General features: G+C 47.4%; 6 protein-coding genes across 6 annotated transcripts; 3 read left to right on the top strand and 3 right to left on the bottom strand.

The window, feature by feature from the left end:
* Positions 1-3,778: 3,778 nt before the first annotated feature.
* Positions 3,779-5,792, top strand: F4817DRAFT_317894 (uncharacterized protein; the record flags this gene model as incomplete). The annotated part of the gene is made up of 5 exons (XM_049300860.1): positions 3,779-3,919; positions 3,972-4,146; positions 4,205-4,687; positions 4,742-4,978; positions 5,035-5,792. The coding sequence occupies 5 exons, from the start codon at positions 3,779-3,781 to the stop codon at positions 5,790-5,792; spliced, it is 1,794 nt and encodes a 597-aa protein (XP_049157130.1).
* A 5,260-nt stretch (positions 5,793-11,052) lies between these two features.
* On the bottom strand, positions 11,053-13,180 carry F4817DRAFT_185015 (cytochrome P450 3A13). The gene is made up of 7 exons (XM_049298400.1): positions 12,667-13,180; positions 12,549-12,579; positions 12,347-12,490; positions 12,288-12,291; positions 12,111-12,236; positions 11,418-12,057; positions 11,053-11,356 (listed from the first exon to the last, which is right to left on the bottom strand). The coding sequence occupies exons 1-7, from the start codon at positions 12,993-12,995 to the stop codon at positions 11,182-11,184; spliced, it is 1,449 nt and encodes a 482-aa protein (XP_049157129.1). The 5' UTR covers positions 12,996-13,180; the 3' UTR covers positions 11,053-11,181.
* A 704-nt stretch (positions 13,181-13,884) lies between these two features.
* F4817DRAFT_185120 (DUF1749-domain-containing protein) lies at positions 13,885-15,289 on the bottom strand. Its single transcript, XM_049298402.1, has 2 exons — positions 14,461-15,289; positions 13,885-14,396 (listed from the first exon to the last, which is right to left on the bottom strand). Exons 1-2 carry the CDS (start codon positions 15,063-15,065, stop codon positions 14,111-14,113), a joined length of 891 nt encoding a protein of 296 aa, XP_049157128.1. The 5' UTR covers positions 15,066-15,289; the 3' UTR covers positions 13,885-14,110.
* Position 15,290: 1 nt separating this feature from the next.
* On the top strand, positions 15,291-19,194 carry F4817DRAFT_185084 (ARM repeat-containing protein). The gene is made up of 2 exons (XM_049298401.1): positions 15,291-15,472; positions 15,539-19,194. Exons 1-2 carry the CDS (start codon positions 15,428-15,430, stop codon positions 18,692-18,694), a joined length of 3,201 nt encoding a protein of 1,066 aa, XP_049157127.1. The 5' UTR covers positions 15,291-15,427; the 3' UTR covers positions 18,695-19,194.
* Positions 19,195-20,330: 1,136 nt separating this feature from the next.
* On the top strand, positions 20,331-22,981 carry F4817DRAFT_343929 (amino acid permease/ SLC12A domain-containing protein). The gene is made up of 7 exons (XM_049304079.1): positions 20,331-20,865; positions 20,935-21,005; positions 21,084-21,211; positions 21,272-21,453; positions 21,511-21,552; positions 21,612-22,426; positions 22,531-22,981. Exons 1-7 carry the CDS (start codon positions 20,709-20,711, stop codon positions 22,774-22,776), a joined length of 1,641 nt encoding a protein of 546 aa, XP_049157126.1. The 5' UTR covers positions 20,331-20,708; the 3' UTR covers positions 22,777-22,981.
* Positions 22,982-23,386: 405 nt separating this feature from the next.
* Positions 23,387-27,339, bottom strand: F4817DRAFT_184922 (uncharacterized protein). Its single transcript, XM_049298399.1, has 3 exons — positions 25,943-27,339; positions 25,793-25,890; positions 23,387-25,745 (listed from the first exon to the last, which is right to left on the bottom strand). Exons 1-3 carry the CDS (start codon positions 26,871-26,873, stop codon positions 23,550-23,552), a joined length of 3,225 nt encoding a protein of 1,074 aa, XP_049157125.1. The 5' UTR covers positions 26,874-27,339; the 3' UTR covers positions 23,387-23,549.
* Positions 27,340-27,462: the final 123 nt, after the last annotated feature.

Here is a 27,462-nt window from a genome sequence, read left to right as displayed (position 1 = left end):
TTCCTATCATGTACTGTTCGATACCGTACCCATCTTGTTTGAGTAAGTAGTATTGGTCAAGGAGGGCATTGCGCCCTGGCAGTCTAGCAAGGCCATGTTAGTTGGGCGCTCCAACACGATTGGTGCCCGGCGATTGACTATCATTGTCGCTTGCTGACGAAGCAAAAAGACGAACGGTAATTAAGCAACCCATCCGTTGGGTTTGGGTTGATCTACGTTGGAGTTTAGATCTTGGGGCCACGACAAGGGGTGACACAACGTGGGGGAGGTTAAGTCAATCAATAGATCTGAAATATTTATAACTATCTCAATAGGTAGTTTGATTAAGACGCCGGTCCTGCAATTTTGCTGAAGAAAGGAAAGATATCGTCAACACGTCTGTCATGATATTTGTAACGTTAGAATACTTCTACCAAACTTACGTAGACTAGGTAACTAATTAGAGTTTATTTCCCTTATAATGTGTTTGCTATAATGCTTTCAAAGAGTTTCGGTTTCTTCTTGCTATATACTTGTCGAGCTGGACTTGCTTGTTCTATAATATTCCTTTTATAGCACGCCATTCGAAGCGCCAAAGTAACACCAACTAGGCCAACTCGGACATGAATAGCGCGTGTAGGTATTGTAGTTGTTACTCCTGGGCTAGTTTAACTTGGTATTGGGATAGTTCTTAAAAAGTATTTCTTTGTTCAGATATTGGTAACTAGAGCTTCTTATTTTGTAAAGTATTTACCGTAAGTCTTGACATTTTGTTATTTAATCAGTTACTTAATCTCAACTTCGTATCTTTAATTAGAAAGTCTTCAGATGCACATACTAAAGTCAAAATTCAGTTACCAACAGATTCAGATCGTCTTTTTTGACATAGTTTAGTTTCTTTAAATGACGCGTAAATCAAATACCCTGATACCCTCATACCCAGGGCTCGGGAGGCTCTCCCCTAGCAAATCCCTCCCGCCGCCGGGCTATTCGGGTCGCCCCATAAAGCTCCACTACGCACCGCCCCGGAACCATTCCCAAGTCTTGTAAGTCCACTTTACAGAGCCACTTAAATCCACTCCTCCCGCTAATAAGCTAAGAGCATCCAATTCTATTCCATTACCCCTTGTCACTTCACAGGGGTTACTCCCACACGTTATGCAGAGTCATCAGACCGTGATCATTCTCTGGTCTCTACTTCTCCACATGCTTCTCTTTCTCCAGTTTCGTCTTCTTGCTTGAACTACTTGGGGTTTTTCTACATTGGCATCTTCTTCTTTCGCTATGCTATCCGGAACATGTTCCGTATGTGTCTAGACGCTTGCCGAAAGATGGAAGAACGCCCAACTTACAAGGTAACTAACGGCAGTTAATGAACACGTTGGTTAGGTAGATAAAGAGGTGCTTATTAAGGAGTGCTCAAGCCGTTTCCCCGTTTGAAGTTGTTTCTGCTGAATTCGACAAAGGTATGTAGGTCAGGTAGATACGATGTAGATACTATGTATATCTCTCGAAAAAACGTGCGCGCTTATGTACATTGCAAAAATAACTATACCTAATCTTAAGTCCCGATTCTTTCGGCAATCTCCCGTATACAAACGTCAACGTACATAAACATCCATTACCTATGGCCCTGGTATCGTATGTACCTGCTAACAATTGCGAAGGCAAAAGGCAAAAGGCAACGCCCATCTAGCCCTGTCGCCTGTCTATTCTGTATGTTCTTCCCCCACTGCTACCAGGAGAGCATCGTATTGGTTGGGCACGTCAATCCATGTATTGTACTGTACAAGGCCTCAATAATGCCGCCATCCATAATCCGTTAAAGCCCCCTGCTCTAAACACATTCGGGCCCTTGGGGATATCATAGCTTGCTCAAAGAGCTTTCCTTGCCTGTCCGTCCCCCTGACAGCAGGACCCCTCGCAAGAAAAACCCACACGGCCTCATTACTACCTAAGGTAATCTACCTACCTCACAAGCCCGCAAGCCCGCAAGCCCATATCCATACCCATATCCATACCCATATCCATACCCATACCTTCTTCTCCCCGCTTGCATACGCACATCTGTACCCTTTCGTACACACCCGCAAACCAAGGGAAGAATTTAGTCCTTGCTCATGTCTTAACACCCGAGCTTATCGTAGAAACGAGGGGCAGGGGGTTCGTGAATTCTGCTTCGTGATCCTTGCCATCTTTGTGTTTGGTCTATTTTTTTATTTTATTTTATTTTTATTTTTCCTTTCGCTCTACGGGACTACGACTACTACATGCAGTTATTTTCTCCACTGGCCTCGCCTCTCGCCGTCGTCTAGATCTCTTTTCTTTTTCTCCAATTTCGCCATGGTCTATTAACGAGAAGGGACCTGATCAGTTCAACATATAGCAGAAGAAACCCGCCGCCGCAATCTGTTTTCTGCGCGAGCATCCAGTCTATAGATCCCCCCATCGCAATCGTTTGAGAGCCAGCTCTTTTTTTTTTTCTTTTTTTTTTCTTTTGCTTATCTCCCCCTCCGAGGACCACTGCCGCTTGCCGCATGAGCTGTGTGGGAACCACATGGTTTTACGAGCCTTTGAACTCCGCCGCATCACTTATCCCTCGCATTAGACTGCCGGCACTCGTGGTGACCTGACGTCCAGCTTCAGCTAGTTAGCCGCTTTTCACCTAGATCCATAGCGTTCGTTCAATGGGCTCCCTCTAAATTGGTTGGTAAATGCCTACCTATTTAATACGATTGTCTTCACAGTGCGTCCCAGCTTTGCGGCTCGAAAAGAAATGGATGAAGATGATATCCAGCTGCGAATACTAATTCTTTCTTATATTAAGCTGACTTTTACACCCTCACGACGACCTCTCGTGGATTCTGAGACAGCTTCGGAAGCCAAGACGAAGCATACTTACGAGCAAGTGAAGTGGCCTCTCACTACTCGATGTCTCACAACTTTGTAAAAGTGAAAGAGGACATCCACCGTCCTTTAAGCGTAACCTTTGCGACTAGTTGACGATCCCGTTTGAATCTAGGACGGGCCTGCTCAGCTCATTAAACTGAATACGCAAGGCTGTTCAGTTCTGACGCTACGGCATTGCCCTTTCTTTGTTGTTGGCCACTTGACCCATGCTCAGCTCGGCCTAGTTCGCTGCCGCCCACCAGGTTTCTGCATCTAAGTCTAATAGCACATTTATTTGATATCCCGTCCGCCCCGACCTGCCAACCTCCTTAGGAAGCAAGCTCCCGCTGCCGTTTCTAAAACAAAGAAAGGCTATCCCGTCTGAGACTCAGCCCTCGACGTGCGCTTTGGGCTTTCTGGCCAGCTTCTCTATATCGACAGTTTACTCCAACTCTTCTTAAGCCCGTTTGAGTCTGCCAATACGAATGTACTACACTCTTATCTTGTCACAACTTCTTGTTTAACTACACCCTCGCACATATATCAAGCACGCGCTCCATCTCTTCTTGCCTTGTCACAACATATACTAGCTCTGACGGACAATCCTCCATCGACTGCACTCAACCGGTGTCTTCATTTTTCATCATCGTTATCAAGTCCAGTCTCGTCTTACCGCTCCCATTTGTGAGACATACTTCGACACCGCATCTAAGTCGGGAATCGGCGACGTTGTCGAAAAGGATCTGACCGGACCTTAGAGACGAGCATTGCATGTGATAAACTGACGTTGTCAGGAGTGGAGGCTCTGCAAAGTTGGCAGCACCCGCTGGTGAAACCGAGCTCGTGAAATATAATCCCTACCGTGAATAGCTAAATTCGAATCTCGTCTACTTCTTACCCCCTTTCAACCATGGTGCAAGACGCCAACCAACCGAGGGAGCACTTCCCGTCTCGAACAGCCTATTGGCCCCATCAGGATAGATTTCCCATGGAACCAGTCCCCGACGAGGGCCGTTTCGCAGACTCGCAAGACATACGGCGACCTCCTATGGTGAGTGAGATAGTTCCATTCTCTTGAAAATGTAGTATTGAGCATAGTATAGGCTATCGACAAAGCTTTACGCGAGTGCTGCAATATCTCAGCAGAATTCTACGTGGTTATACCCGTCATAGAAGGAAAGCCCCATATCTTCACAGCACCCACGATACCGGGGATAAATATATCAAGGTTTTTGGATGTTGACGCTCTCAGTCGCGAACTACAACGCGTTCAGTCCGGTAAGTCCAATTTCAATCAGACCTTTCAAATGCGCTCAGCTAAGACTTGTCGGTTCAGCTTCGAACCCCGCATATACCGAACCAGAATTTGGTTTCGAAACAGAAATTAATCGGTACCCCATGGACCCGGGTAGGCGTTGGGCACAGGAGCGTCGATATGGGCAGCCTATGAGTTTAACAAGTTTCGAAGATGATGGAAACTACAAAGCTCGCAAACGCCCAAGGGCAAGCATGATACGGCGCGAGCCCGAGAACTATGATGACGAACCTACAGCATCATCAAGCCCCTCAAAAAGAGGCCTTACCATCCGCGATGACAAGGCCGTTTGGACATTTTATGAAGAGCGGTTCAAGACCATTCAGCAGAGCGCATGCAAATTAATTGCCAAAGCTTGGGTGAAGGCGGTTGAGCCCAAAAAGCAGTCAACACACCCTTATACAGGTGCAGATGAAAAAGCACCCGATTGGTGGCCAAAGCCTTGGGGGCCAACTCGAGAACACAAGGTTAGGCACAAGGAGCCTGACCATTTGTACAAACGCGGTAAGGCGGCTACAAACCGGTAAAAACATTACTTATGCTGACCAATAGTCTTAGAACGAGTTCACCTCCTCAACCATATTCTTCGGATGATAGTCGAGCCGAATCATACTCAACACCCAAGCATCCAAAAGCTTTATCTCAATGTGAGTAAGCTAGAGGAGGTTACTAATGAAGCCCTGTCGTCATTCTTCACCGACAAGGACAACCCCAGCAACCTGCAAAAGAAGCCTTACTTGAAGGAAATCTTTAAGGTTGCTCATCTCGAGGAACGATATAAAGATGGCCAAATTGGTAAGTAGTCCAAAGTCGGTTGTTGTATAGTAAGTCAGTGCTAATCATGATTATAGATGGTTCAACCGTCGTCTACGTGATGCCCAACGACCGTGTTAGTCAGGGGTATGTATCTGACACCGAGGATGTAACACCTGGGAGAGATGAGGGCGAACACAATCCAGCTCCCAATTCCTCCAGCTCGTCCCCGCAAAGAGCAAATATGCCACAAACGCTCATGACTCAGTCGCATAGCACTGAGCAAAGCCCCACGACTCAAATATCTGGAGATGCATTCGTAGGGGAGATGCCAGTTCGCGGTACTCAATACCCCCAGCCGGTTTTGGGCACTGAAATAGGTACCGAGCGTCAGACTTTTGTGGAAGCGCCCAGTATGCCCAGTCAAGCTCCCCTCCATCCATCTACAAACCTAGGCCTCCATGATATGTACACCAGTCCGCACGATTCAAGCAGAAGATCGTCTATGTTCACAACGCCATCGGAATACGCGAGCCCGGCAACCCCAACCATGTATCAACAATGGCAAACCGGTTCCGCGGCACCTAGTAATCCATCGGCTTATACCTTCCCACAGCAGCCCGGCAACGCTCATCAGCCTTTTGTCGGCCACACAGGGGTCCCAATGGCCCAAAGCCAGCAGTATATGGGCGCATCATTCGACGGTCTACCAAGAGGGGGCCATAATACACAACACGACGGGATGATTCGTTCACTCCCCCAACCTACTTTCACTAATTATATGCCTCACGAGCCAGGATCTCTTCCGGGGTCGGGTACGAAGGGTGATACTCTTCCTCGGCACCCTACACAATAGGCCCGCCGCTAGTCGACGGGGACTTATAGCCTTGTCAACTGGCTATGTTGGCGGCTGTCTTCGCCATACTAAAGAGCCATACTAAAGAGTCCTATCTAATGTCTGCGCCCCAACTTAAGGCAACTCATTAACTGTATATGTTTTGTGAACACCGCTGCATACGTGCGGCGTAGCCCTCGATGGGTTAGTTGTTCACCTTGGCTTGAGAGCTGAGGGTCTTGGCATTAAGTCAACGCGAATTGTTGACTGGCTGCCTCGAGACTCAATACAGAGTAGCCTTCTCGGACGACAGAGGCCGGATGCTATCCGTCTAGAGCACGCTGGCGTCCTTCTTGAATATCGATTCATTTTAATTAGGGGCGGCAATTACTATATTACTACACACCGCCATCGAATTTTTCTACTCGCATACGCGTATGAGGCGGAGGCAATTCGTCTTTCAATTTCACAGAGAGCCTCGGCGTGACCGGTCTAACAGTTTGCATCTATTTATTTTGTTTATGCTTCAAGCTTGGCCAGTCCTTGTCACATTTGTACCTTGTACCGTCGATACCTACTCTGCGAGCGTCATGCGATAACACGAAACTACCGATGGAACGAGAACGCGGGCCGGCAATGGTGAAGTATCAAGGTGCGGTAAACCAATCAACGGGGAGAAATTACTCCAAAGGGCGGCTTCGATGCTTTCTCACGGACTACTACTATATCATAAACACACGAGTTGGTTACGTCTCATTGCATAGCTTGGGCGGCATACGGTTTACACGAGTCGGAAGGGGGAGCTAACGGGGCAGTTCTTTTATACTTGCACGCTTCACCCGCAAGACTCGGGCTTTGGTCGCATGGTGAGGCAAGTAGAGGTTATTCTATCCTAGCACAAGAGATGGTGGCAGTTGTCTGTTCTTGTTCCCGTGTTACTACAATTCTCTTTCGAGCTGAGATTATGTCGTCACGATCATTGGGTTTTATTCTTTTTTTTTTTTTTGGTTGTATTTTCAGGTATAGCTAGTCCATAGTGGAGGTTATCTTACCCTTTACTCTCCTTTCCTTTCTTATTTACGTTGTACTGATATTCTGAATCGACGAGCGAGCAAAAGGGGAGAACGGAAGAGGGCAAAAATGGAGGACTCAGCTTGGTAAGCGGTACCGAGGCTGGGCTGGCTCGTTTGGTAAATTGTTTTGTGCTCTGCTTTAGACAGTTCCGGTTAAGTGGGAGGAACCTAGGCAGCTTGTGACATGTGATCCACGTGTTGACGTCTAGATATTTCTTGCTAGGATGTAATTGACACGAGTGAGCGCTTAAAGAAGTAACGCTTCTACGCTATACTATCTTCAGACTTCAGATTTGTTTCCCCTTCCGTATTGGGGCATAGCAAGCAAGACGATGTTCTAGCCGAGCCCGATGAGATTTTGATTCTGATTCGACCGGCGTAGAACTCAGTATCCAATATGATTTAAGTGCTTACTTCCTACGGTGTCAACCATGTTCAGGGTTAGTATGGGCAGGCTAATATGTTATTTGACAAGCTACATAGTAGAATGCACCTAGGCAAATCTGCAGACTATTTTGTCCTCCAACAGCAACGATGGTAAGAATAATTGGATGCCATAAACGGACAGATTAGCTATAATAGGCATCTATATCCTCAGGTTCCACTCACACGGGTAAAGGCCCGTCCCGCTTTTTGATTTCCGTTGTTGGATGTAAAAGTACGGATCCGTAACATGTAGTCTACTTACATACCTGGGTAAGTAATGTATCATTATCAGATAAAGTTTTAAGAGATCTCCTTTATGATAGGTATACAAATTTGATCCGAGCCAGTACCAACAAATGCACAATACGCGCCTAGATTACGTTATAATAGTGCATGTGCATATGTACGGTACGCACACAAACCTGAAGCTGTCTCTTCTGGATCTCCAAATCTATAGATATCTGAAAAGTGACACGAAAAAAAAAGAGACCGCTGACCCGCTGATCCGACAAAAAACCCAAAGCCCCTGACCTGAATTGTACCATCTGATAGTGTACAATGTTACCTAGGAGCTGACACCGAACCAATCCGGGATTGTCGTTTAATGTGCCCACCAGACCCAAGTAAAAAAAACATGTACGCCAAGACTATAAAACATGGTCAAGGTATTCCCAAACGACGAGCGGTGAGAGGCGGAAAAAATTAGGATTGCGTACCTACATACATCTAAGAGGCAATCCAAACTTACGCTATTAACAGGTAACTACCAGGTAGGTAGGTAATAATGTGGCTATGAGGAAATCGGACCAGTGTCGAAAAGGATTACTTACACATAACGCAAGATAACGCAGGACCGACAGTAGATGATGCATAACATAGTGAAAAGTAGGGATCGGTGGTATGAATCTTCTTATGCCGATATCCTACAGGTCATATCTCATAAGAGCAGGGGGGGGGGAACGACATGGTTGGTGACAGCACCATCGCAGCATCGGAACGGCGTTGAGGAAAACGATCGTCGCCTATTTTCTCGTTCCTCCTCTCTCGCAACGCGCAGCCTACTCTTTCGGTTTCATACATCGGCACCGCGCCTGGCTTGGATCGGGCTGCCATATGGTAGGTCGCTTTGACGCTGACCCGCATATAGATATAGATCTATGGTATGCTAGTAGTACTTTGCCGGATCGTGTACATATAGAGTGTCGATTATCTGCGGGTTTGCGTCAGACTGACCAGATCCAGCCGCGGATTCGGTACCTGGATGAAAAATCTCTTTGCCCCCCTTGTACTTTTCGTCTTCGTTCTAACGTCATAATCAGCAGAGTTCAGCGGCGAAGGAGGTTGTAAGCAGAATATATACAAAAGGGAAGAACAAACGATGTTATTTTCTTCTTGTTACTACATTAGGTACTGATTCGTCTTCGCCACGAGGCTGTCGCTGGACCCGGATATCGTGGCGTAACACTACATTCGTAAATACCTCGCTCTGCGATGGAGGGTCGTTGGCCTGCTAGTCCCGAAGACCAGGTTATGTGCCACAAAAAGCAAAGAAGAGTCCGGAGTTCCCTTTAGGTTGGGTCTATCTGTTGCAGATTCCTATCGGCTCTGAACTTGCCCTTTACTGAATAGGGGCTTTTCTAGAACATGTAAGAAGTCAGTTCAGGGTTTCAAGTAGATTTAGATACCGACGTACATATCCGCTAAATTCGGGTGTTCCCAAAGGAAACCCCCTGTTTCTTTTCACAGCTCGAGGTGACAAGCGCTAGTGCTGTCCATGCTCCCCCTCGCTTGCACTAATACATACTCGCCATCCTAGTCCCGTACTTAATCTAGATTACCATATGCATGGGATAGGTATGGATTGGATAGGTATGGATTACTCACTCCATCCAATCCATATTTCATCCGTACCTTATCCCCGATCTCCCTTCTTACATTTCTGACCCCCACGCTGCCTGTAAGCATCAACCCATGTGGGAAGATCAACACTGTTAGACACACAGGAAACTGCACGTCTTTCAACAACCGATATCCGACTTAGCTCGTCCAGTTGCAGGATCCGCCAAGGCCTGTCAAGGAGAAACTTAGCCCAGCATATGCAACATACCCAGTCCCGTGGCTGGCCGAGAGTCCGTGGCCTCGTTTGAGGGTTGCATACAGCTGCAGACCGATCGTAGAGCATGTAATGTAGCATTAAGGTACGCAGGATACCATATCCCCGGGGATTGTCTGCAGAAGAATGCATATGGAGCCCCCTTGTCAGTCCCCGTCCATCAATGCCACATCCCTTTTGACTTGAGAATCTAGAATGTCGCTTTTCTCGCGGAGTCTTGCCTACTGGATCAAGCTCGGTAGATCGTGCATAAACATTCACCTTCACAGTCACTACTAAGAAATACATACGGACTTACTTACCATGTTTACAATGTCAAAATGTAGCCTATTCTCTCATGAATTCCTTAGTGAATGTATTAGAACAGTACCACGGTGGCTGATCCCTTTATGTCGTCTTTTCACATGTACCTAAACGCCCTGTAAGGTTGCAAATTATCTATTGGCCTTCGAAATACCCTACTACAAGACCTATCCGGCGTATTACCTCATATTTCTTCGCATAGTATTTCATGATAAACCTGTTATAATATAATCAATCTATACTTTCGAAAGCTTAGGTGCTAGTGTCTTAAAACAGCGGTATTAATAGCCTTGTTTAGCAAAGTAGCATCACAAGCCATATACTTGTGAGCCCTTCCCCACAGGTCTACCCAAATGAGTTCCAAACCATCGGGTCTCGCCATGGCAATCATCATCACCGTGCCCAAGTAGAATATGATGGCCCAGAGTTCTCCGGGGATTAATTGTTTCATAATACATTTTAATGCTTACGATGAAGATAATACTCCTATATATGAATCCTCTCTTACGATGTCTAGGAAAATGAAGAAATCGTAATAATATTGTTTCAAAGAGACATGTCTCCTTAGAGTGACCCTTTTTAAAAATATCGAAGTAGTAAGTAGGTAGTTTTTGTATATCTGTATATTCTGTTGTGTGCAGTCGAACGATCCGTAGGCTAACATTATTTTAGGGATCAAATTGTATACAGAATGCTTTGAGGTCCCATCCAAGCTTATCTAAACTCACTTTTCCCCGGCCACTCCTATCTAGCTTAGAGCTGTGGCGGAGGTGATCCTCTTGCGCACAGAGAAATACCCTGTGAGACACTCTTCATGCCGTTCTCACTAATAGCACGTCCAAAGCTAGGTCGACGATAAGACCGCCAACCCCGGACGCCGCCCTCGGGTTCGTCCGTGCCTCTCAAGCCCCCTCGAGTTAGGGACTCGCCGATAAACTCCTCGCTTCGCAAAGAAATCAACCCGACGGGACATCTCGACAAGCGAGCTGCATACTGGAGTAGGAAAGAGGGATATACTTACTCCACTAGTAATATGGCACGCTCCGTTCCATCATATGATGGGTTCATCTATATCTATCTATGTATGTATCCAAGGCCTCTCCTGTTGGGTTCTAGCTCTCGTACGAGTCAGGCTTGGCAAGGGGTCACGCTGATAGATGGAAAAAGCACCAATATAATATCTCTGGCCGAGTTAAGCGCAGTGAAAGGCACATTGACGAATACCTCTCTACCATGAGATCTGACCACGATAGCAATCTCTGTTTGAACCTTCGTAAAACCCCTTGCGCGACTCGGAACTAAATTCAGCCTTTGATGGCACATGATATCGTACGACGCACTCACCACGTACACATCTAGGGTAGGATAGGAACAGGGCTAACGCATCGACCAACGTATCAGTTTCATTAGGTACACTACCTCATATAGACTTTGAATACATTCGACATGCAAAGCTTTACATTCTCACCAACCTACCTATGTATACTCAACCTCCTTAGACCCCATCCCCTAGAGGGATAAGCGTCAAAAGACATTTCTTCCCACGAGGTTGCGAAGAGATTAACTGATCGGACATCTCCATATCCTCGGCAGTCATAGACGGGTCAGGTACGGTAGTATACCGTGAGTAAACGTCTCTGAGCAGGGTCTTCATCTCCGCGAGCGCCAAGCTATTTATTGCCGTTAGTAATTTTCAACGTTGTTTAAAAATCAGGCTCGGTTGTGACTTACTGCTTCCCGATGCAGCCTCTACCACCACTAGCAAAAGCGAAGAATAGCCGCTTTCTCTCCAACTCTCCTGCCTCCTGTAGCCAGCGATCCGGATCGAATGTGTCAGGCTGCGGAAATACACTTTCGTCGATCCGGTGAGTAGAGTACGCTTGGCAGCTCACTATTGTTCCCTCGGGGATCATATAACCATCGATGTTACGACCGCCAGAAGGGACGTATCGTGGGAGGGACATGGGGATTGCCGGGAAGCAACGAAGTCCCTCCATGACGACGGCGTCGAGGTAGGGTAGTTTATCAAACGCCACTTCGGGATTGGCACGGAGCTCTTCCTGGAGACGTTGCTGGACATAGAATGATATAGGCTGTGAGATTTCCCACATCAGGAAACATAAAGCATCACCGGTGGTGTCTATTCCCGCAGCCATGTGATCGAGACACTCGGCTGCCATGTCAATATGCTCCATCTCATAATTCTTGTCCTGCATACGACTCAGCAGAGTAAACTGCGCAGGACCAGTCTTCGCGCTCGCGGACAAGACCAACTCGTCTGCTAGAGGTGTCTGACGCGGCTTAGCAAACCAAGATAGAACATTGCCGATTATCTTGTGTAGGCCTGGGTTATAGTACTCGACTAGACGATCTGGCTTTTATTAGCATAACCAGAGGTGTGCATGGGCTTAGGACGAGACTGACTCTGAAGGCTATCATCAAAAGTCACCTGTTTCATAATTTCCTCGTCTTTTGGATTCTGGAGCGAATCCGATCCGTAGGGATGAAAAAGATGATGCGTCACGCAATCAAACGCATAGTCGTGTAGGCCTAGTTTGTCTCATTAGTGAGCCCCCTGAGAGTTAACGAATATCGGCATACAAATCTAGGTAACTTCTAATTAGCATGTCATTTATTAGTATCTGTCCAGATTCACTTACAAATATGTCAACACTTCCACCGGCAAACTTTGAGCACCTCTCAACGAATCGGTTTGACCGTTCTCTGATCCCGTGGAGCGACTCCGATTTTAGGATATTAGTATTGGCGTATCGGTCTGCGAGGACTCTTTTCCTCCTAGCGTGCTAAACGTCTATTAGGATTTGACTTTTCGTAGATCGGGTGGTTGATGGGGGGACTAACATCCTCCCTTTTCAAGGTGCTAAACATAGTCCTGTGCGATCTTTTGTAAGCTCGTGTGCTCGTTAAGATATCTAACCTAGGAGTCCTCAACTAGTTTTTACTTGGCGATGTACCTTACCTTCGACCATATATTGTAAAGAGATTATAAAACTCCGTCTTATCATAGCCGCTTCCACCCGAACCGTAAATCTCTTTCACGCCTTCGAGAGACGCAAATGATACTTCATTCGGGGCTATCCGGACAACGGGACCATATTTCTGGTGAAGGCTATGTACATATCTCGTGCGATGGGCATGTAATTCATGATACTTAAGAATCCATGAGCTGAATAATGAGATCCTTGGACCAGGCAGGGTTCGTAGAGGAGAAGCGATACATTTCCAGACATATAAGATGCTCAATGCAAAGCACGCGACAGCTAGTAGGAAGGGGTTAAGGAGTAACATTTTTAAACGATACCCTAGACTATTCCCCTAGCAATACGAGTATAGGTCCCTATACATAAGTATAAGTCCTAAATGGATATAAGCCAAGGATAAGCAGACAGGAAATACAGCCCGCCATAGGATCTTGAATAAATTAAAAGAGAGGCTTGATAGTTCGAGCTGATATCTTTTATCAAGTAACCTAGGTACATAATATAGTTACCTCATTACCTCATGGACCTAGCTCGGGTTACTTATCTCTGGTGGGGTTGAGATGATGATTAAGAGAGGGGAGAGGGGAGAGGGGCATTGGTGAGGAGAAGCCAAGTTGCGAGGAACGGAGCAATAAGCTTCAATAGCCGCATTCAAAATCGGATAGGTAATACCCAAGTCAAAGCTCTCCCTTGCCCTTCGTATCCGTACCGCCGGTACCCTGCCCACCTCGGCTTCCGAATATACTACCAAGCCAAGACAGGCCGGGAATCGCCATCTTTGCCGACGGAGGGTAGGGTTTTCCGTCGACCGTGACTTGCGGCTGGCAAGTGCACCATTGCTTCTCCGGGACCCCCGCGAGAGCCGACGGGATATGCGAACCGCATCCCCGCCAGGATTTTCCTGCTGTGATAACATTAATACATAAGTCGAATTTAACAACACTAAATCCGCAGGTAAAGCTGAGGTCCGAGTATATATTGAGAAATTACTAACAGCAGGTTGGACACGTTGCGCCGAAACACATCTTTATAGACTGGCTGCGAGTAATGAAATGTCGACTATGTTGAGTTTCTTCACTTGCTTTGGAATTGAAAATGTTTGGATTTGGGAAATGATTAGAAGAGGGGAAGGTCAGGTATTGGAATTTGTAGCAGCACTTTTAGTACGTCCTACCGGTGTTCACCTGAGGCATTCGGCGATGACAATCTAAAGGATGTGTCCGAACTCTGTACGATCGCCGACCTCGAAGTAGCGAGCGCGGCTTAGACTAGCGCCCGCAATCCGTTAGAAGGGGTCAAATCTGATTCAGATTCGTATAATCATCATCATCTGATAGCTCAATTTCCCATTTTATTCCTCGATAACGGGAAGTAATTATGATGAGAATGAGCTATCCGAACTCATGTTACCGGAAATCTCAATTATTTAATATCTTGCAGAAATTTAACAACCGTGTTGACGAGCCATTCTTCCGCCTCGGGCTCCTCTACTCTATGGCCGGCGCCCGGGATCGTACCCGAGAGTTCACTCGCGATGCCTGGCCGGCAAAGTGTCCTCCAGTGCTGAACAAGCGCATCTTTATCGATGGAACTTGGCACATATTCATCATTCCCCGAGTGAAGTATAAGGATTGGCTTATCTACTCGCTTCCAGTAAGGCCCAACTATGTCATCTGGGAGCCCGGGATCAAAGTAGTTGTCTTCGCCGCTATTAAGAGGTAGTCAGGTATAGGTGTCATAAAGAGTTGAACGTTGAGTAATAAATTACGTACTCGGCTGCTCCAAGCGCGTACCACCGCGACGCAGATATCGGCGTATCATGGAAGGAAGATGAGAGGTTTTCAGGCAGCATACGCTCGTGGCCCTTACCAGAAGTGATAAGCTGTTTGGCAATCTTGAGGCTTTCCTCTAATTTAGATTCACCCATCTCCGACGCTATCGCGCCGCGATCCGATACTGGTGCTTGAAGAATGTACCCTTCAACCGGCGCGGCATTATGGGATGGCGATGTATACTCCATTAAATCCTGGCTTCCGGTGGAATGGCCTAATAAGACTATATGTTCCTTTCCTATACTCCGCAGATACTTAACGAGAGCCGATATATCAGCTACGTCGTTAGCTAGACGACCAAAGCCAAAGCCCAAGAAAGAGCTTGACAGCCTGAATTCAAAGACAGAATAGCTTAGGTTAGGTTCCGATTCTAGACGCTTAGCTATCGCCCGGGGATATGGCACTGTGTGAGGTCCATCACCGAGCCCACCGACGAATACGAGAGCATTTCTTGCGTTGGCGAGGCCGACTTCATAAGCACAGGCGTGGGCTGTTGGGGATTCGAAAGGGTGCACCGTCGTAGTAAAGGTTCCCGACGGCGCCATCTTCTTCCCTTTCAGCTGATGAGAATTAACATATATTTGCTCAAAGGACTTGCAATTTCAGAATTTTAAAACTTTAGGTTGAGATGAGCTCTTATTAATTCATTGATGTGTGGAATTCTCCAGTGTTGAAGTCACCTGCGGGATATGTCTAAATGCATAGTGCATAGTGCATAATGTATAATGCATAATTGGATAGAAGCATAATATTAGGAGATTAGGTTAGGTACTTTCTACGTCAGTCAGTCAATCTCCTACAATTAATTATTTCAAACGAGGAAACATCGACAGCACAACATTAAACTCATCGCATCATTTTATAGCAAACGCTAAACTTATGACTAAAATGACGAATATATCTTAAGATGGATAGTAACTCTTCCGCCACTAGGAATGAATTTTTCAAAGAGGTTTGATGATCCCTTGTCAAATGCGCTGTTGGTGGTAATGGGAGTGCATTACTAATCTTAAGACAGCTCAAACCACGATGCGTCGCCATCAATAATTTAACCGTCCGTGTATCCGATAAGAGAGCGAGTGCTAAGGATCTACTAAACGTGGTCGAAGACCTCTCTACCGTCCTAGATCGGCAGATTTCTGTCGATGAGACTGTCTTGGATGAGAAGCTTGCTGATTATATCTTTTTCCCACTCTCCAACATTTTACGAAATCAGCAGCAATATCCTATTCGATTGACAGAGCTAACCATTAAATGCCTGCGAATATTAATTCATTATGGATGGAAATCTAAGGTTCCAAATGAACTTTCTCAGCAGCTCTTCATATTTCTTACTTTCATCATTGGTGGTGTTCCCGGCCAGGAGAAGAAAAATGAGATTCCAGAGGAGACAGAACTGGAAGCACTGAGGGCATTGACGGAGTTAATCAAAGCTACTGGTTCCTCGTTAGCCGGAGCGGCCGCACTGGTAGATACAAATGCGATACCTGCCTTGGGTCATGCTATCACCGTCGTACTAGACAGCATTACGGATGGCAAAACGTCCGACATTAGACTTGAGGGGCTGGGAGCGCTGGATGCGCTCCTGGTCGCAATTAGGGATCAAGCCGCCTTAGCTACTTTTCTACCCGGAATAATATCGTCTCTTAGCAGGCTACTTACACCTCCTGCGGCATATAAACACCAGAGAAGAGTCTTAATTGGCGGTATCAATACCATGAAGGATGTACTTACTAGGGTTTTAGGAGACATAAAAGTCATGGGGATAATGAAGAAGCAAGCAAGAAATGAAAGCGAAAACACTAGCGAGAGCAAGGTCCTATCGCCATCGTGGTTGAAGGCAACTACATCTAAGGTGAAGCTTGCTCTTGCAAGTGTGCTAAAGTTACGGAATGCCGATTCCGACGACATACGGGTTGCCCTGGAGAGACTGTGCATCAGCCTTCTAGACGAGTGCCATGAATCTCTTGCGGAATGTGCATCCATACTTGTTGAGAGTGCTATGATATTAGCAAATGGAGAAAAAGAGAAGTCGGTATTCGAGACAAGTCTAGCTGATCTAGCTAGGATCTACCCGGAACTCGGAGACACAATCAAGACTACGGTATACAATTGGGTTACAAGTCTTCCTCGGATAGTACAATCCAGCGATGACAAGATCAAACAACAAGCGATTCGAAACCTCATAAAAGGCCAGCATTTCATCACAACTCTTCAGATTGACTCATCTATCCTAGACGACTCGCTAGCCGCCTCCTTGAGGGATAGTACGACTGCACTTGTCCTAGCATCGAAATCAAGCGGGATGTCGGAGCTTCCTTCGAATGCTATTGAGTTAAACATGGATGTGGTTAGGCAGGATGGTCCTAATACCTTTCCGCCTATCCTGATCTCACAAGAAACCGAGAAGTCTACGCGAATAGCGCTCCTTGACTTGCTATCGAAAGTCGGGTCTATCTCTCAGCAAGGTAAATTAGCCGACGATTTATTGACCTACGCCCGAGATTCTACGGGGCCTAGTCAGGTTGTCTCGTATTGGTTAGCCTTCGAACTGATGAAGTCGAGCCTATCTCAGTCCTCGGACTTAGATGACTTCCTCGATTTAAGCCCGGCAACTGGTATAACAGACGAGAGTGAACCAATTTTCCAAGAGCTCTACTCTTTCTCCGTTGCAGTCCTAGATTCCCAATCCGAGGCAGAAGAGGTTGACTGGCGACTACAAGCTCTCGCCTTAGAAGTTACGACCTTTGCCGCTTCGAGGATGAAAGAAAGCTTTCGTCCAGAGCTTATTGATGTATTGTACCCTATCACGACATTTCTAGGTTCCGGGGTGCCTAAATTACGGGATCATGCGATCATCAGTCTCAATAGCATTGCAATGGCATGCGGATACTCCAATGTCACTGACCTAATCATCGAGAATGTTGACTACATGGTCAACTCGGTATCCTTACGTTTGAACACATTTGATATATCCCCAACATCAACTCAAGTCTTACGAATGATGATAAGGCTTACCGGTCCAAAATTGATACCGTATCTCGACGATGTGATCGCATCGATCTTCGCGGCTCTCGACAACTATCACGGATACCCTTTATTTGCGGAGAGCTTGTTTAGCGTGCTTACAGAAGTAGTACAGCAAGGGTCACACTCCGACCATTTACTTTTAGATGCAGTGAAGTCATCAGCGAAAGACCATAAGAAAACTTTACAAGCCATGGTCACGACCGAAGACATCTACAATATTCTCTCTAGCCGGATAGAAAGACGAGAAAAGCGGCGGCTGGAAGAACTTCACCGCGAAAATATAGAATCTCATCCAGAACGCCCCTGGAAAAAGATAAATCCAACCGTGCCCGAGAATGATGAAGATGACGAAGAGCCTAATACCGAAGTCGAGAAGCCTCCACCCCCTAAAACACCCACCTTCAAGATTCTTACTCGTATCACCGACCTAACGCAACATTATCTAACATCCCCCTCGCCAACGTTGCGAAAATCGCTCCTGGAACTTCTAGCTACCGTCTGCCCGGCGCTCTCACCTGATGAGGACGCATTTTTACCTCTTGTCAATTCGGTCTGGCCTGTTCTAGTTGAGAGGCTGTATGATTCTGAGTCGTTCGTTACAATCTCGGCCTGCAAAGCACTGGCTACGCTTTGCCAGAGTGCCGGTGATTTCCTTAACACGAGAATCAAGACAGAATGGTGGGATAAGCTCGGTGAGTGGTGTAGGAAAGTTAAGGTAGACGCGACCCAATCGAGCAGTAGAGCGAAAGTTAAAGCTAGAGCGAATCGCGATGATCAGCAAGACCGCGATATCCTGATACCAACCCGTTCTCGCAACGGTGTCGAGGGCAAAGAGTCGAGCACGGTAGTCGGAGCCGTGTCAAGCACGGGCCTAGGCAGATTTACTCAAGCCGCGCAGACTTGGGAGGCAGTGCAGGAGCTTCTCGTCGCCATCGTGTCATTTGTTCAGATTGATGACGACGTATTCGATCAGATCCTCCTATTGCTAGCAGACACACTACCTACGAATCCTGAGGCCAAGGCTGCGCTGGAGGCTGTAGATCCCGATGCTGTATGGCTCTTGATGTATGAGCGAGGGATGGTTGAACCAATGGAAAAGCCCATCTTGCCTGGGGTAGCTTTTGTTGATCCATGGGGTACGTAGAAGCAATGGGAATAATCAGAGCCAGGCGAAGGCACGATTGTTAAGCTGACTCTGACACCGGTGTACACATGCATGGGCACATACGCAGGCGTTGAGGTTTAGGAAATTGACTCGATTTTAAACACCCAATTGCATCTTCTATCTCACATACTATTGCAAGCCTAATGTAGGCATTATTCGACATCACAGTAGGACATATCACCTGACACGGGAAAGAGTCACATAACACTGTCTACTTTATATCCAACCCTATTCGATGAATTACGATCGGGCTAGCCAGACTTATAGACGCCACCGAACAGCAATCCAATGCCGGAGTTATCCTGCCAAGCGTAAATTTCTGCACCGGCGTCTATTTGGTTGATCTCGAATCTCCGCCTTGTTCAAATCTGTATTCTCAAAGTTCTACATAGGTACCTGACTTATCGTCGCGTGATGTGTGCTTTAGTCTTCTGTCTCTCTTCTCGTAAACGTGATTTACCATCCAAATACCTAGGTACATAATCCCTGTGATATAAAAAGGAGAACAATTGCAAATTAGCAGATCTTCAAAAAGGTATTTGGACGTTTGAAATTGCTTCAAGCTAAATCGAGACTTGAATCAGTCTATTAGATATTGATACCCCGGATTTATTTGACAACTAGTGAAGTCTTCTGTATCCGTTGATAATCGACAGGTATGATTCGTGTTCACCCGCGGCGCTGGTACGGTTGACCATTTCCATTAGGTAACACATCCACCAACAAACCGTTGTCGGTTCGTTTTAGAAGAGCCGCAAAGTGACATCATATGTTAAAGCAGCACATACTATATAAGGTATCGTATATCAATGGCAATGGAAACATTCATCATCAATGGATCTTTGATCAAAAGACGAGTTGATCTGAATGAATGCTTATCGTTAGAGAGATAATACGTGCCGGCTAAATTAATATCAAACGGTGATATTCACCCTCAAGGCAAACATTACTGAAAATAAGGAGGCTTCTTAGATATCTCTATACCTGGAAGTCTATGCTTGTCTTATAAAGTCGAAAGTCCAGCTGATGATGAGAAATGCAACAAATATAAACTTGCCTAGGTACCTAATTATTAGAAACTAATTCAGGTTGTATTTTGTTGCACAGCTTCGACGCGGCTCGATTGGAGGCATTGGCCAAATACAGACATGTACATGGTAAGCCAGGGTTTCCCATGTACTACAGCCGGGGTAGGGTAGGGTGAAATAGATAGAGCAGCACTTCCTAAAATAGTCCCAATTCTCGATACCGTACTTTGATCTGATAGGTGTATTTTCTTTCTTCCTCTGCAAGCACTCCACGGCTATCTTATACGGCAGTACACCTTAGGTACCTAGGTAATGTAGGTACATGTAGTCAGCCAACCGGAAGACATACTATTCTTAAGGTCACTATAGGTTCCAGATACCTACTACATATCCCAATCGTAACAGGACCATATAATCAACAACAAAGAACAGAAAGAAGACGGAAGTATGACAGCAGCCTGCTTGCATTTTTACCTGGTCGCGTGCCGCTGCCACGTAACTTCGCTGGTACACGGCACGCAGTTCAGCCAGCCCATATCTCCCGCGACGTCAGCATAGATAGACAAGGAGCAAGGCTATCGGATGCCCCCCTTCGTTAGTCTTGTAATACCGTAGTAAAAATGAAAGAAAGCTAACAGTGTCAAGCTTTCTTATTGTGTTACATATCGTACACCTCCCGCATTACCTACATTATTGATTATTGACAGTGATAAATGCGGCTAGGCCTATTCGTCCTTCAGCGCCATCAGGATTCCGCCTTGTCCTATAACAAGGGTCTAGACCGGTAGATCCGTACATCTAGTTTATATATACAGAACCTGAATATCCCGCTGCTAATTGATATAGCTGATTCTTTCCCGATTTTCCTTCTCCCCCCCCTTCTTATCTTCCACGAAGGCCCACGCTACCTACCAACTCATAAATGGATTAAACCGTAGGGAAGGAAAAGGCCAATATCCGCAAAGATGTCAGAAGATACCGAGAAAGAGGTTGCGGATAATGCTAGGGTTATCTCGCATCCCTACGCGCATGGAGGCCATGACGAGGAGGTCGGAATCATCAACCAGGGCGGGCAGCTTCGCACGGATTTGAGGAACCGTCATATGCAAATGATAGCAATTGGTGAGGGCTTTGCAGAGCGTAGCATCTTCGAATAACTGCAATGATTCGCTAATGCGATGATACTAATAGGCGGCGCCATCGGAGCTGGTTTGTTCATCGGATCGGGTAGTGCTCTATACCACGGAGGACCGGCTGCACTGGTAGTCCCCCCTTTATTAACGTCTCTGAGGGTAACGGAATATGCTACTGCTTAGATACTAACGTCATGACGGTCTCAGATCATCGGCTACCTCATCGTCGGCGTCATGTTGCTATTCACGATGCAGGCTCTCGCAGAATTAGCAGTCATGTATCCAGTAAACGGAGCGTTCTATACTTATGTCGTGAGATTCGTCGACCCGGCTTGGTAAATATGTCCTTCGCCTGGCGCCTATGTCTCTCTACTGACAATTGAGGTTTCGCGTAGGGGCTTCGCGATGGGATGGGAATATGCCATCGCGTGGTTGACGGTCTTGCCGTTCGAGCTAATCGCCGCCGGCATCACCATCGAATTCTGGCGGCCCGATCTCAACATAGCCATCTGGGTTACCGTATTCCTGGTCGTCTTGGCCTTGATCCAGATATTCGGTGTGCGAGGCTACGGTGAAGGTAAATAAGAGGCTGCGTATTGATGGGTTCAATGTTGTGCTGGCTGACGACATATAGTCGAGTTTATCCTTAGTATGATCAAAATCGCGGCTTGCTCAGGTTCGTATCTAGAACTAGCCCAAATATACCTCAACTACCTCAACTCACCTCTATCTTAGGGTTTATCATATTGGGTATTATAATAAACTGCGGCGGAGTTGGTGATAGGGGATATCTTGGCGCAAAATACTGGTATGATCCAGGGGCTTTCAAGAACGGCTTCAATGGATTCGCAGGCGTCTTCGTCGTTGCCGCCTTCGCTTTCGGCGGCACCGAACTGGTTGGTCTAGCAGCTGCCGAGTCGGTCGATCCTCGACGCGCGATCCCCATGGCTTCTAAGCAAGTCTTCTTCCGCATTGCCTTCTTCTACGTTATTAATCTCTTCATCCTTGGATTGATACTGCCATCCAACGATACGCGGCTGGAGAACTCGACCGGCTTCAACTCGAGCTACTCGCCTTTCGTCTTGGCCATCGAGGATGCCGGAATCGCTGTCTTACCGTCGATATTCAACGCGGTCATCACCGTTTCAGTCATTAGCGTCGCTAATTCGTGCACATTCGGCTCGACGCGTACAATGCAGGCCATGGCCGAAAGGGGCATGGCACCTCAATTCCTCGCGTACATCGATAAAGCCGGCCGACCCCTATACTGTGTTATGGTACAACTTGCATGCGGTCTTTTGGGTTATGTCGGTGTGGCATCGAATGGGCTGGATGTCTTCAACTGGCTACTCTCCCTTTCGGGCTTGTCGTACTTATTCGTATGGGGATCTTGTTGCCTCGCCCATATCCGATTCAGGTTGGCCTGGCAGGCACAGGGACGCAGTCTGAGAGAGATCCCCTACAGGCCACCGCTGGGGATCTGGGGCAGTGTCATCGGCTTGGCTCTCAATATTATCTGTCTGATTGCAACTTTTTATAACGCTCTTTACGTAAGCCCGACTCTTCTGTTGTTCATGAATCATAGAGCCCCTTTCTCCTCCCCTATTGAAATTGAAATTTATGGAATACTATCACTAACGCGTTCGGCGGTTAGCCCTCACCTAATTCGCACCCAGAAGCCGCAAAATTCTTCCAGGCGTACCTCGCTGCCCCGATCGTCATTTTCTTGTATGTGTTCTGGAAGACATGGTCAGGTAGTTGGCGACAGATGTGGGTCAAACTCAACGATATCGATCTGACGGCCGGAGCTCGTCCGTTGGAGATGGAGGAGGAGGATGGGGTCGTGGAGGAAAAGACATGGCTTAACCTACCTTTCCGCATCTTCAGGGCCCTCTTTTGAGTATTATGGCGTTAGTCCTGGTAAGTCTGCTAATGAGGTTCGAGGTAATTCGTGGAAGGCTTTAGCTTGGATTATGTGTACCATGAGTGTTGATATGTCCTATTGTATAATGGTCTACCCTGGTTTATTATTCATGTCACTCTTAATTACTACCTAGATAATACCCACCTAGGTACATAATATATATCTACTCTCGGGGCCGTAACGAATATAGTTTTAATCTAGTCGAAAAGTTTAAGACATCTTATAACTATTGGTGATTGTATTGGTAAAGCTACCATTATTATATTACTCATTCAGTCTGGCAAGTCAGGCTCCTGAGGGCGGCGAGCTTGCTGAAGCTTTAACTTCACTTGTCTGGATACGAGATTCAGTTGCATTTCAGTTACATTTCATTAATCCTCAGAATGCCATCGTTGATTTCAGAATATTTGATCTCGACCCTTAGAACAAAGTCAAATACCGCTCGTTAATTAAATATCCCGTAAACGCGCGGATAGTATTCAATTGCCCCTTCTGTGAACGCCTTTCCACATCTACATCTGTCTGTCTGCTGAGGTGTTGCCACTGAACTTAGTAGTAAGTGAGGTAAGTAAAGTAAATGCCGCCTCTCCAACGCTAGAATACCCCGACACAACACAACATAACGCGAGGGGCCGGTCAATCGTACATAGGTAAGGTAGGTAAGTAGGTACACATATAGGACGAGACATGTTTGTTTCCCCGGCTTCTTAATATCTAATTTCTAAACCTGGTGCTCCCTCCATCATCTCCTACCTCCTCCCTCTATTCTCCGCCTCGGCATCCAAGTCGCGCTCGACCATCTCGATGGAGCTCAGGCTCGGGTACCTCTTGGCAAAGTCCTGGATGTAGTCCTCCTTCTCCTTGAAGGACATGTCGAGGATGGGCCGCCCTGGTAATCCCACGCCTGCGAGGTGTTCCGAGGAGCTGCGGTGCTCGGGCCCTGGAGGCCGCTGTGTCGGCGCTGTTTTTGGTGGTGACCGGGCGCGGGCATTGCCTGTAGGGAGTTTGTTGAGGTGTGTGGGTTTCGGCGGGAGCGTGGGTTTAACAGGGGAACTGGGATCGGGTTGAGCGCGACCTCGAGCGGCGGCGGCGGCGGCGGCGGCAGCATCGGTAGATGCAGGGACAGGCTTGAGAGGAGTGGTGCCTCGTCCGCCCGTGAAGTTTTTCGGGGGAACTTCGGGAACTTGTTTCTCTACACGACTCTTAGCCGCAGCTGCGTCTGAGAACTTGCCGTAGCCGGACGCTGTGCGCTGAACCTGCTGTGAGGACTTTTGCGACTCATCTAGCAGATTTTGCACGCGGTTCTGTATGCTTACGGCTCGGGAAACGCCACCGATGCTCTTGGGCAGCGAACCTGATGGTCCTCCGCCGTCCCGAGCAGCCATTCGTTGCTTATATTCCGCAGCCGCAGCCTCCACTCGCCGTTCCTCTTCAGCAAGAGCTTGTAGCTCAAGCTCCCGTCGCATTTCCGGTGTCATCTCGGGTTCCCCAAGATGCCCATCATCGCTACGACCGTCGGTTGCCTCCGATCCCGCAATGGGGGTTAGATCGTGACGCTCCATGTCCTTGAGTGGGGATGGTGTTCGTGCACCTGATCCCGAAGGGGTAGTCTCAAACCGTTTAAAAGCATCACCAAACCTCCCGGCCAAGATGTTCTTGGTACCCGACAGGGAAGTTAAGCTCGAGCGCTTTGTATGCTGTTTTGTGACTTTATCTTTCTTCTTCGTATCAGAATCCTCCATCGACCTGAGAAAGTCTACGTTCGACTCTATCGCTGTCTCGTCCTGGGGCTCAAGTCTAGGGGATGAAGCATTCCCAAGTAGATTTGGTGAATAGCTAGGGGAACGAAGTGGCCTTGGTGCTGCCTCCCGTTCGCGAAGGTAATCCATATCGGATTCGAGATAAGTACTAACAGGCCTAGGACGTCCTCCGGTAACTGATGCCTTTGATAGTGGTTCGAGCTGTTCGGCGGTAGGTCGACCACTTTCTAGAGATGGACGGGATGAGGATGAATGCCGAGCATGCGCTGGTGATGGTTGAATGGAATCGATACGAGGGGTTGGCGTAGGCCGGAGCGCATAACCTAGATCCGGGCGCTTTTGACCAGTGCCTATTGGTTCCTGCTGTCTAGGTAAACTCGCTGGGCGGTTCTGGTCTGCTGGAGGGAATCGATGGATCGGAGGGTAATCTCGGGTTTGTCTTTCAGAGGGAGGGGTGCTAGTCATGGTTCCAGTTGAGACCATCGATGGTCTACTTAGGGTATCTTGAGGAGTTTGCGGCGGAGGGGAAGAAATGGCCTGAAGCTCAGGATTACTGGATATTATGGCCGAAGCACGACTCATCTCCGAGGGTTGTTTAGGAGGCGCGGAACCTGGCTTGCTGACTGAACCAAGTGGCGGCGATGACTTTCGCAACTCAGTTACAGCTGTTACCGAAATCACTCGGCTTAGATCTGTTGACTGTCTTTGATCTGTTGGTGTCGTTCCTACTGTGGCTTGAGGCCTAATAAATGCTCCGTCCGCTAGATGACCGGTGACGCGTTGGCTTATATGCTTCTGTGGATCCGCGGGAGACGCTGGACTATCAAAGTCGAATTTTGAACCTTGGTCATGTAGAAGAGAGAATTGGTCAAGTGTTGGGAACCTAGATGATAGCTCATCCGCCTCGGTGCCGGGCCCTGTTTTAGAGTCTAGCGCAGCAAACGGATCACCACTTGTGATTCTCGCCGGAGATGGGCTTGGCTTAGCTGCTTGCTTTGGAGCAGACTGACTGGAAATAGTTGGCCTACCACGCCTCATGGGTGTAATATCCGGGAGTGCCTGAGTCTGTGGTAGCTGCGGAGGGGAATATACAGCGCCTATACCTGGCGTGCCCCTGCTCTCCTTGCCAGCAGTTGCTTGATTCTCGCTTTTCCTAGTCTCCGACTGGGATTGTCCGGAATAAATCTATAACACGTTAGATGAATATTGAGAGACCGGGGAATTATACCTACGTCGTGTATAGGCGCTTCACGTCCCTGCATCCGACAACTTTCTCGGAGCACTTGGTAAATATTTGGTCGAGATCGCAAGTCTTCTCGTAACATGGATGCTTTATGAGATTGCTTAGTATAGACGTTCCAGTACCGGATTGTATACCTTACCGATCAATTGTTTTAACCTGTCGGAGAATATTGGGTAACTAGGAAACCTGAAGCTTGCGTTCAAAATGGCTAGCTGCCCTTGCTCTTCAAATGGCGTAGTATAGTAGCAGAGCTTGTAGAGGAGCACTCCCAGAGCCCAGATATCCGATTTCTCGTCTATTGGCTGCTTTCGGTATACGTCAATCATCTCCGGACTTCTGTACTGTAATGTAGTATGCCTTTGAATGTCTTCATCCATCAAGCGGCATTCTACGACAGTCTGAGGTGCAGGTCTCGGAGGGGCCGCCGAACCAAAATCGCACAGCTTAAACTTCATCTTGGACCCATTTACTGTGATGAGGACGTTCTCAACTTTCAAGTCTCGGTGCAGCAGAGGAGGTTTGAGATAATGCATGCAGGCGACACCTTCTGCAACATCGGAGAAGATATTCAAGATCTCGGGCTCGGTAAGACGGTGCTGTAACCGGGTATTCATAAAGTCGATCAGTCCCCCGCCATTACAGTATTCCATAAGTAGGAACACTTCATATCCGCTGCCGCCCTTAATCTCGGACGCGTGCGAATCGATATATGTAACAATTGTTTCGTGCCCCTTAAGCCGCTTCATCGTCTCAACCTCCGTCCGCATCCCGCGGAGAGTCTCCTTGTCCGGTACAGCAACCCTCTTCAACACAGCCAGATCGGTTCCATCGACGGGGCGTGGTAACTTGACGAGATAGACATGTGCAAACCCGCCTTCGGATAGGTATTTCTGGATTACTACCCTATGGTTGCCGACCTGTATCTTGGTGCCCGGAGCGAAGGTACCAGCAGGAGCGGAGTGTCCATGTATACCTGGTATTGGGGCGTGGTTCTGCATTGGCGCACCGTAACTGGCCTGTTGACCAGGCCGAGGGGCTGCCATTGGCATTGTATTACTATACGAAGCCATGCTGTCGACTCGAGGTAGAGTCTATGGTAAAGGAGACGGGAAGACGAGCAGACGAGGAGACGAGCAGACGAGGAGACGAGCAGACGAGGTGGGAGTCGGTAAAGGGATGGCACGGTCGGGGGTATCTTCACGTTTCTGGCATCGAGGCAGATAGCATGCGCCTTGCAGCTATAACGGACGCATATCTGAACAGACAAGCGGAATATTAGTAGTAAAAGTGAGTCTATTTGTGTAAACACACCTAAGAAGCGATGTCCTAGGTGGCTTTGTGTTGTTAGTATTTAGACTTCAACACGGTTAAACGTGGTGAATTAGACGTGGTGAACTAAACTGTACCATGTAGGGGTTGTTAATACATAAAGTCGGTCCCTTTTCCCATTTGTCTAGTTGTTTCGTAACAACCTGTGCCACCTGTAAACGTCCCCGTAATCGTCCCCACTAGATCCCCTAAGGTCTAAGGGGTACGTAGCACAAGATTGCATAAATGCATAAACTCGATAAATAGCCTTGATATATCACATATATGTAATCCGCAGATACTACCCAAGGGGTTCAGGGATGACGAAGTTTAGAACGGGCTGAACGGGAT

Source organism: Daldinia loculata (assembly GCF_022478755.1).
Source record: "Daldinia loculata strain CBS 113971 unplaced genomic scaffold F4817scaffold_40, whole genome shotgun sequence".
NCBI classification, from domain to species: Eukaryota; Fungi; Ascomycota; class Sordariomycetes; order Xylariales; family Hypoxylaceae; genus Daldinia; species Daldinia loculata.
Note: the sequence above shows the minus strand (reverse complement) of the source record. Positions and strands in the feature narration are given on the sequence as shown.

Coding starts and splice junctions, on each gene's coding strand:
- F4817DRAFT_184922 (XM_049298399.1), bottom strand. CDS start 26,873: ATGGCTTCGTATAGTAATACAATGCCAATGGCAGCCCCTCGGCCTGGT. Junction 25,891..25,942: donor CAGGTTAAAACAATTGATCG/GTAAGGTATACA, acceptor AATCTCATAAAG/CATCCATGTTACGAGAAGAC. Junction 25,746..25,792: donor GTGAAGCGCCTATACACGAC/GTAGGTATAATT, acceptor AACGTGTTATAG/ATTTATTCCGGACAATCCCA.
- F4817DRAFT_185015 (XM_049298400.1), bottom strand. CDS start 12,995: ATGTTACTCCTTAACCCCTTCCTACTAGCTGTCGCGTGCTTTGCATTG. Junction 12,580..12,666: donor TTTACAATATATGGTCGAAG/GTAAGGTACATC, acceptor AAGATCGCACAG/GACTATGTTTAGCACCTTGA. Junction 11,357..11,417: donor AGAGGCTGCATCGGGAAGCA/GTAAGTCACAAC, acceptor GGCAATAAATAG/CTTGGCGCTCGCGGAGATGA.
- F4817DRAFT_185120 (XM_049298402.1), bottom strand. CDS start 15,065: ATGGCGCCGTCGGGAACCTTTACTACGACGGTGCACCCTTTCGAATCC. Junction 14,397..14,460: donor TACGCGCTTGGAGCAGCCGA/GTACGTAATTTA, acceptor ACCTCTTAATAG/CGGCGAAGACAACTACTTTG.
- F4817DRAFT_343929 (XM_049304079.1), top strand. CDS start 20,709: ATGTCAGAAGATACCGAGAAAGAGGTTGCGGATAATGCTAGGGTTATC. Junction 21,553..21,611: donor CAAAATCGCGGCTTGCTCAG/GTTCGTATCTAG, acceptor CCTCTATCTTAG/GGTTTATCATATTGGGTATT. Junction 22,427..22,530: donor CTTTTTATAACGCTCTTTAC/GTAAGCCCGACT, acceptor TTCGGCGGTTAG/CCCTCACCTAATTCGCACCC.
- F4817DRAFT_185084 (XM_049298401.1), top strand. CDS start 15,428: ATGGATAGTAACTCTTCCGCCACTAGGAATGAATTTTTCAAAGAG. Junction 15,473..15,538: donor GGAATGAATTTTTCAAAGAG/GTTTGATGATCC, acceptor ATCTTAAGACAG/CTCAAACCACGATGCGTCGC.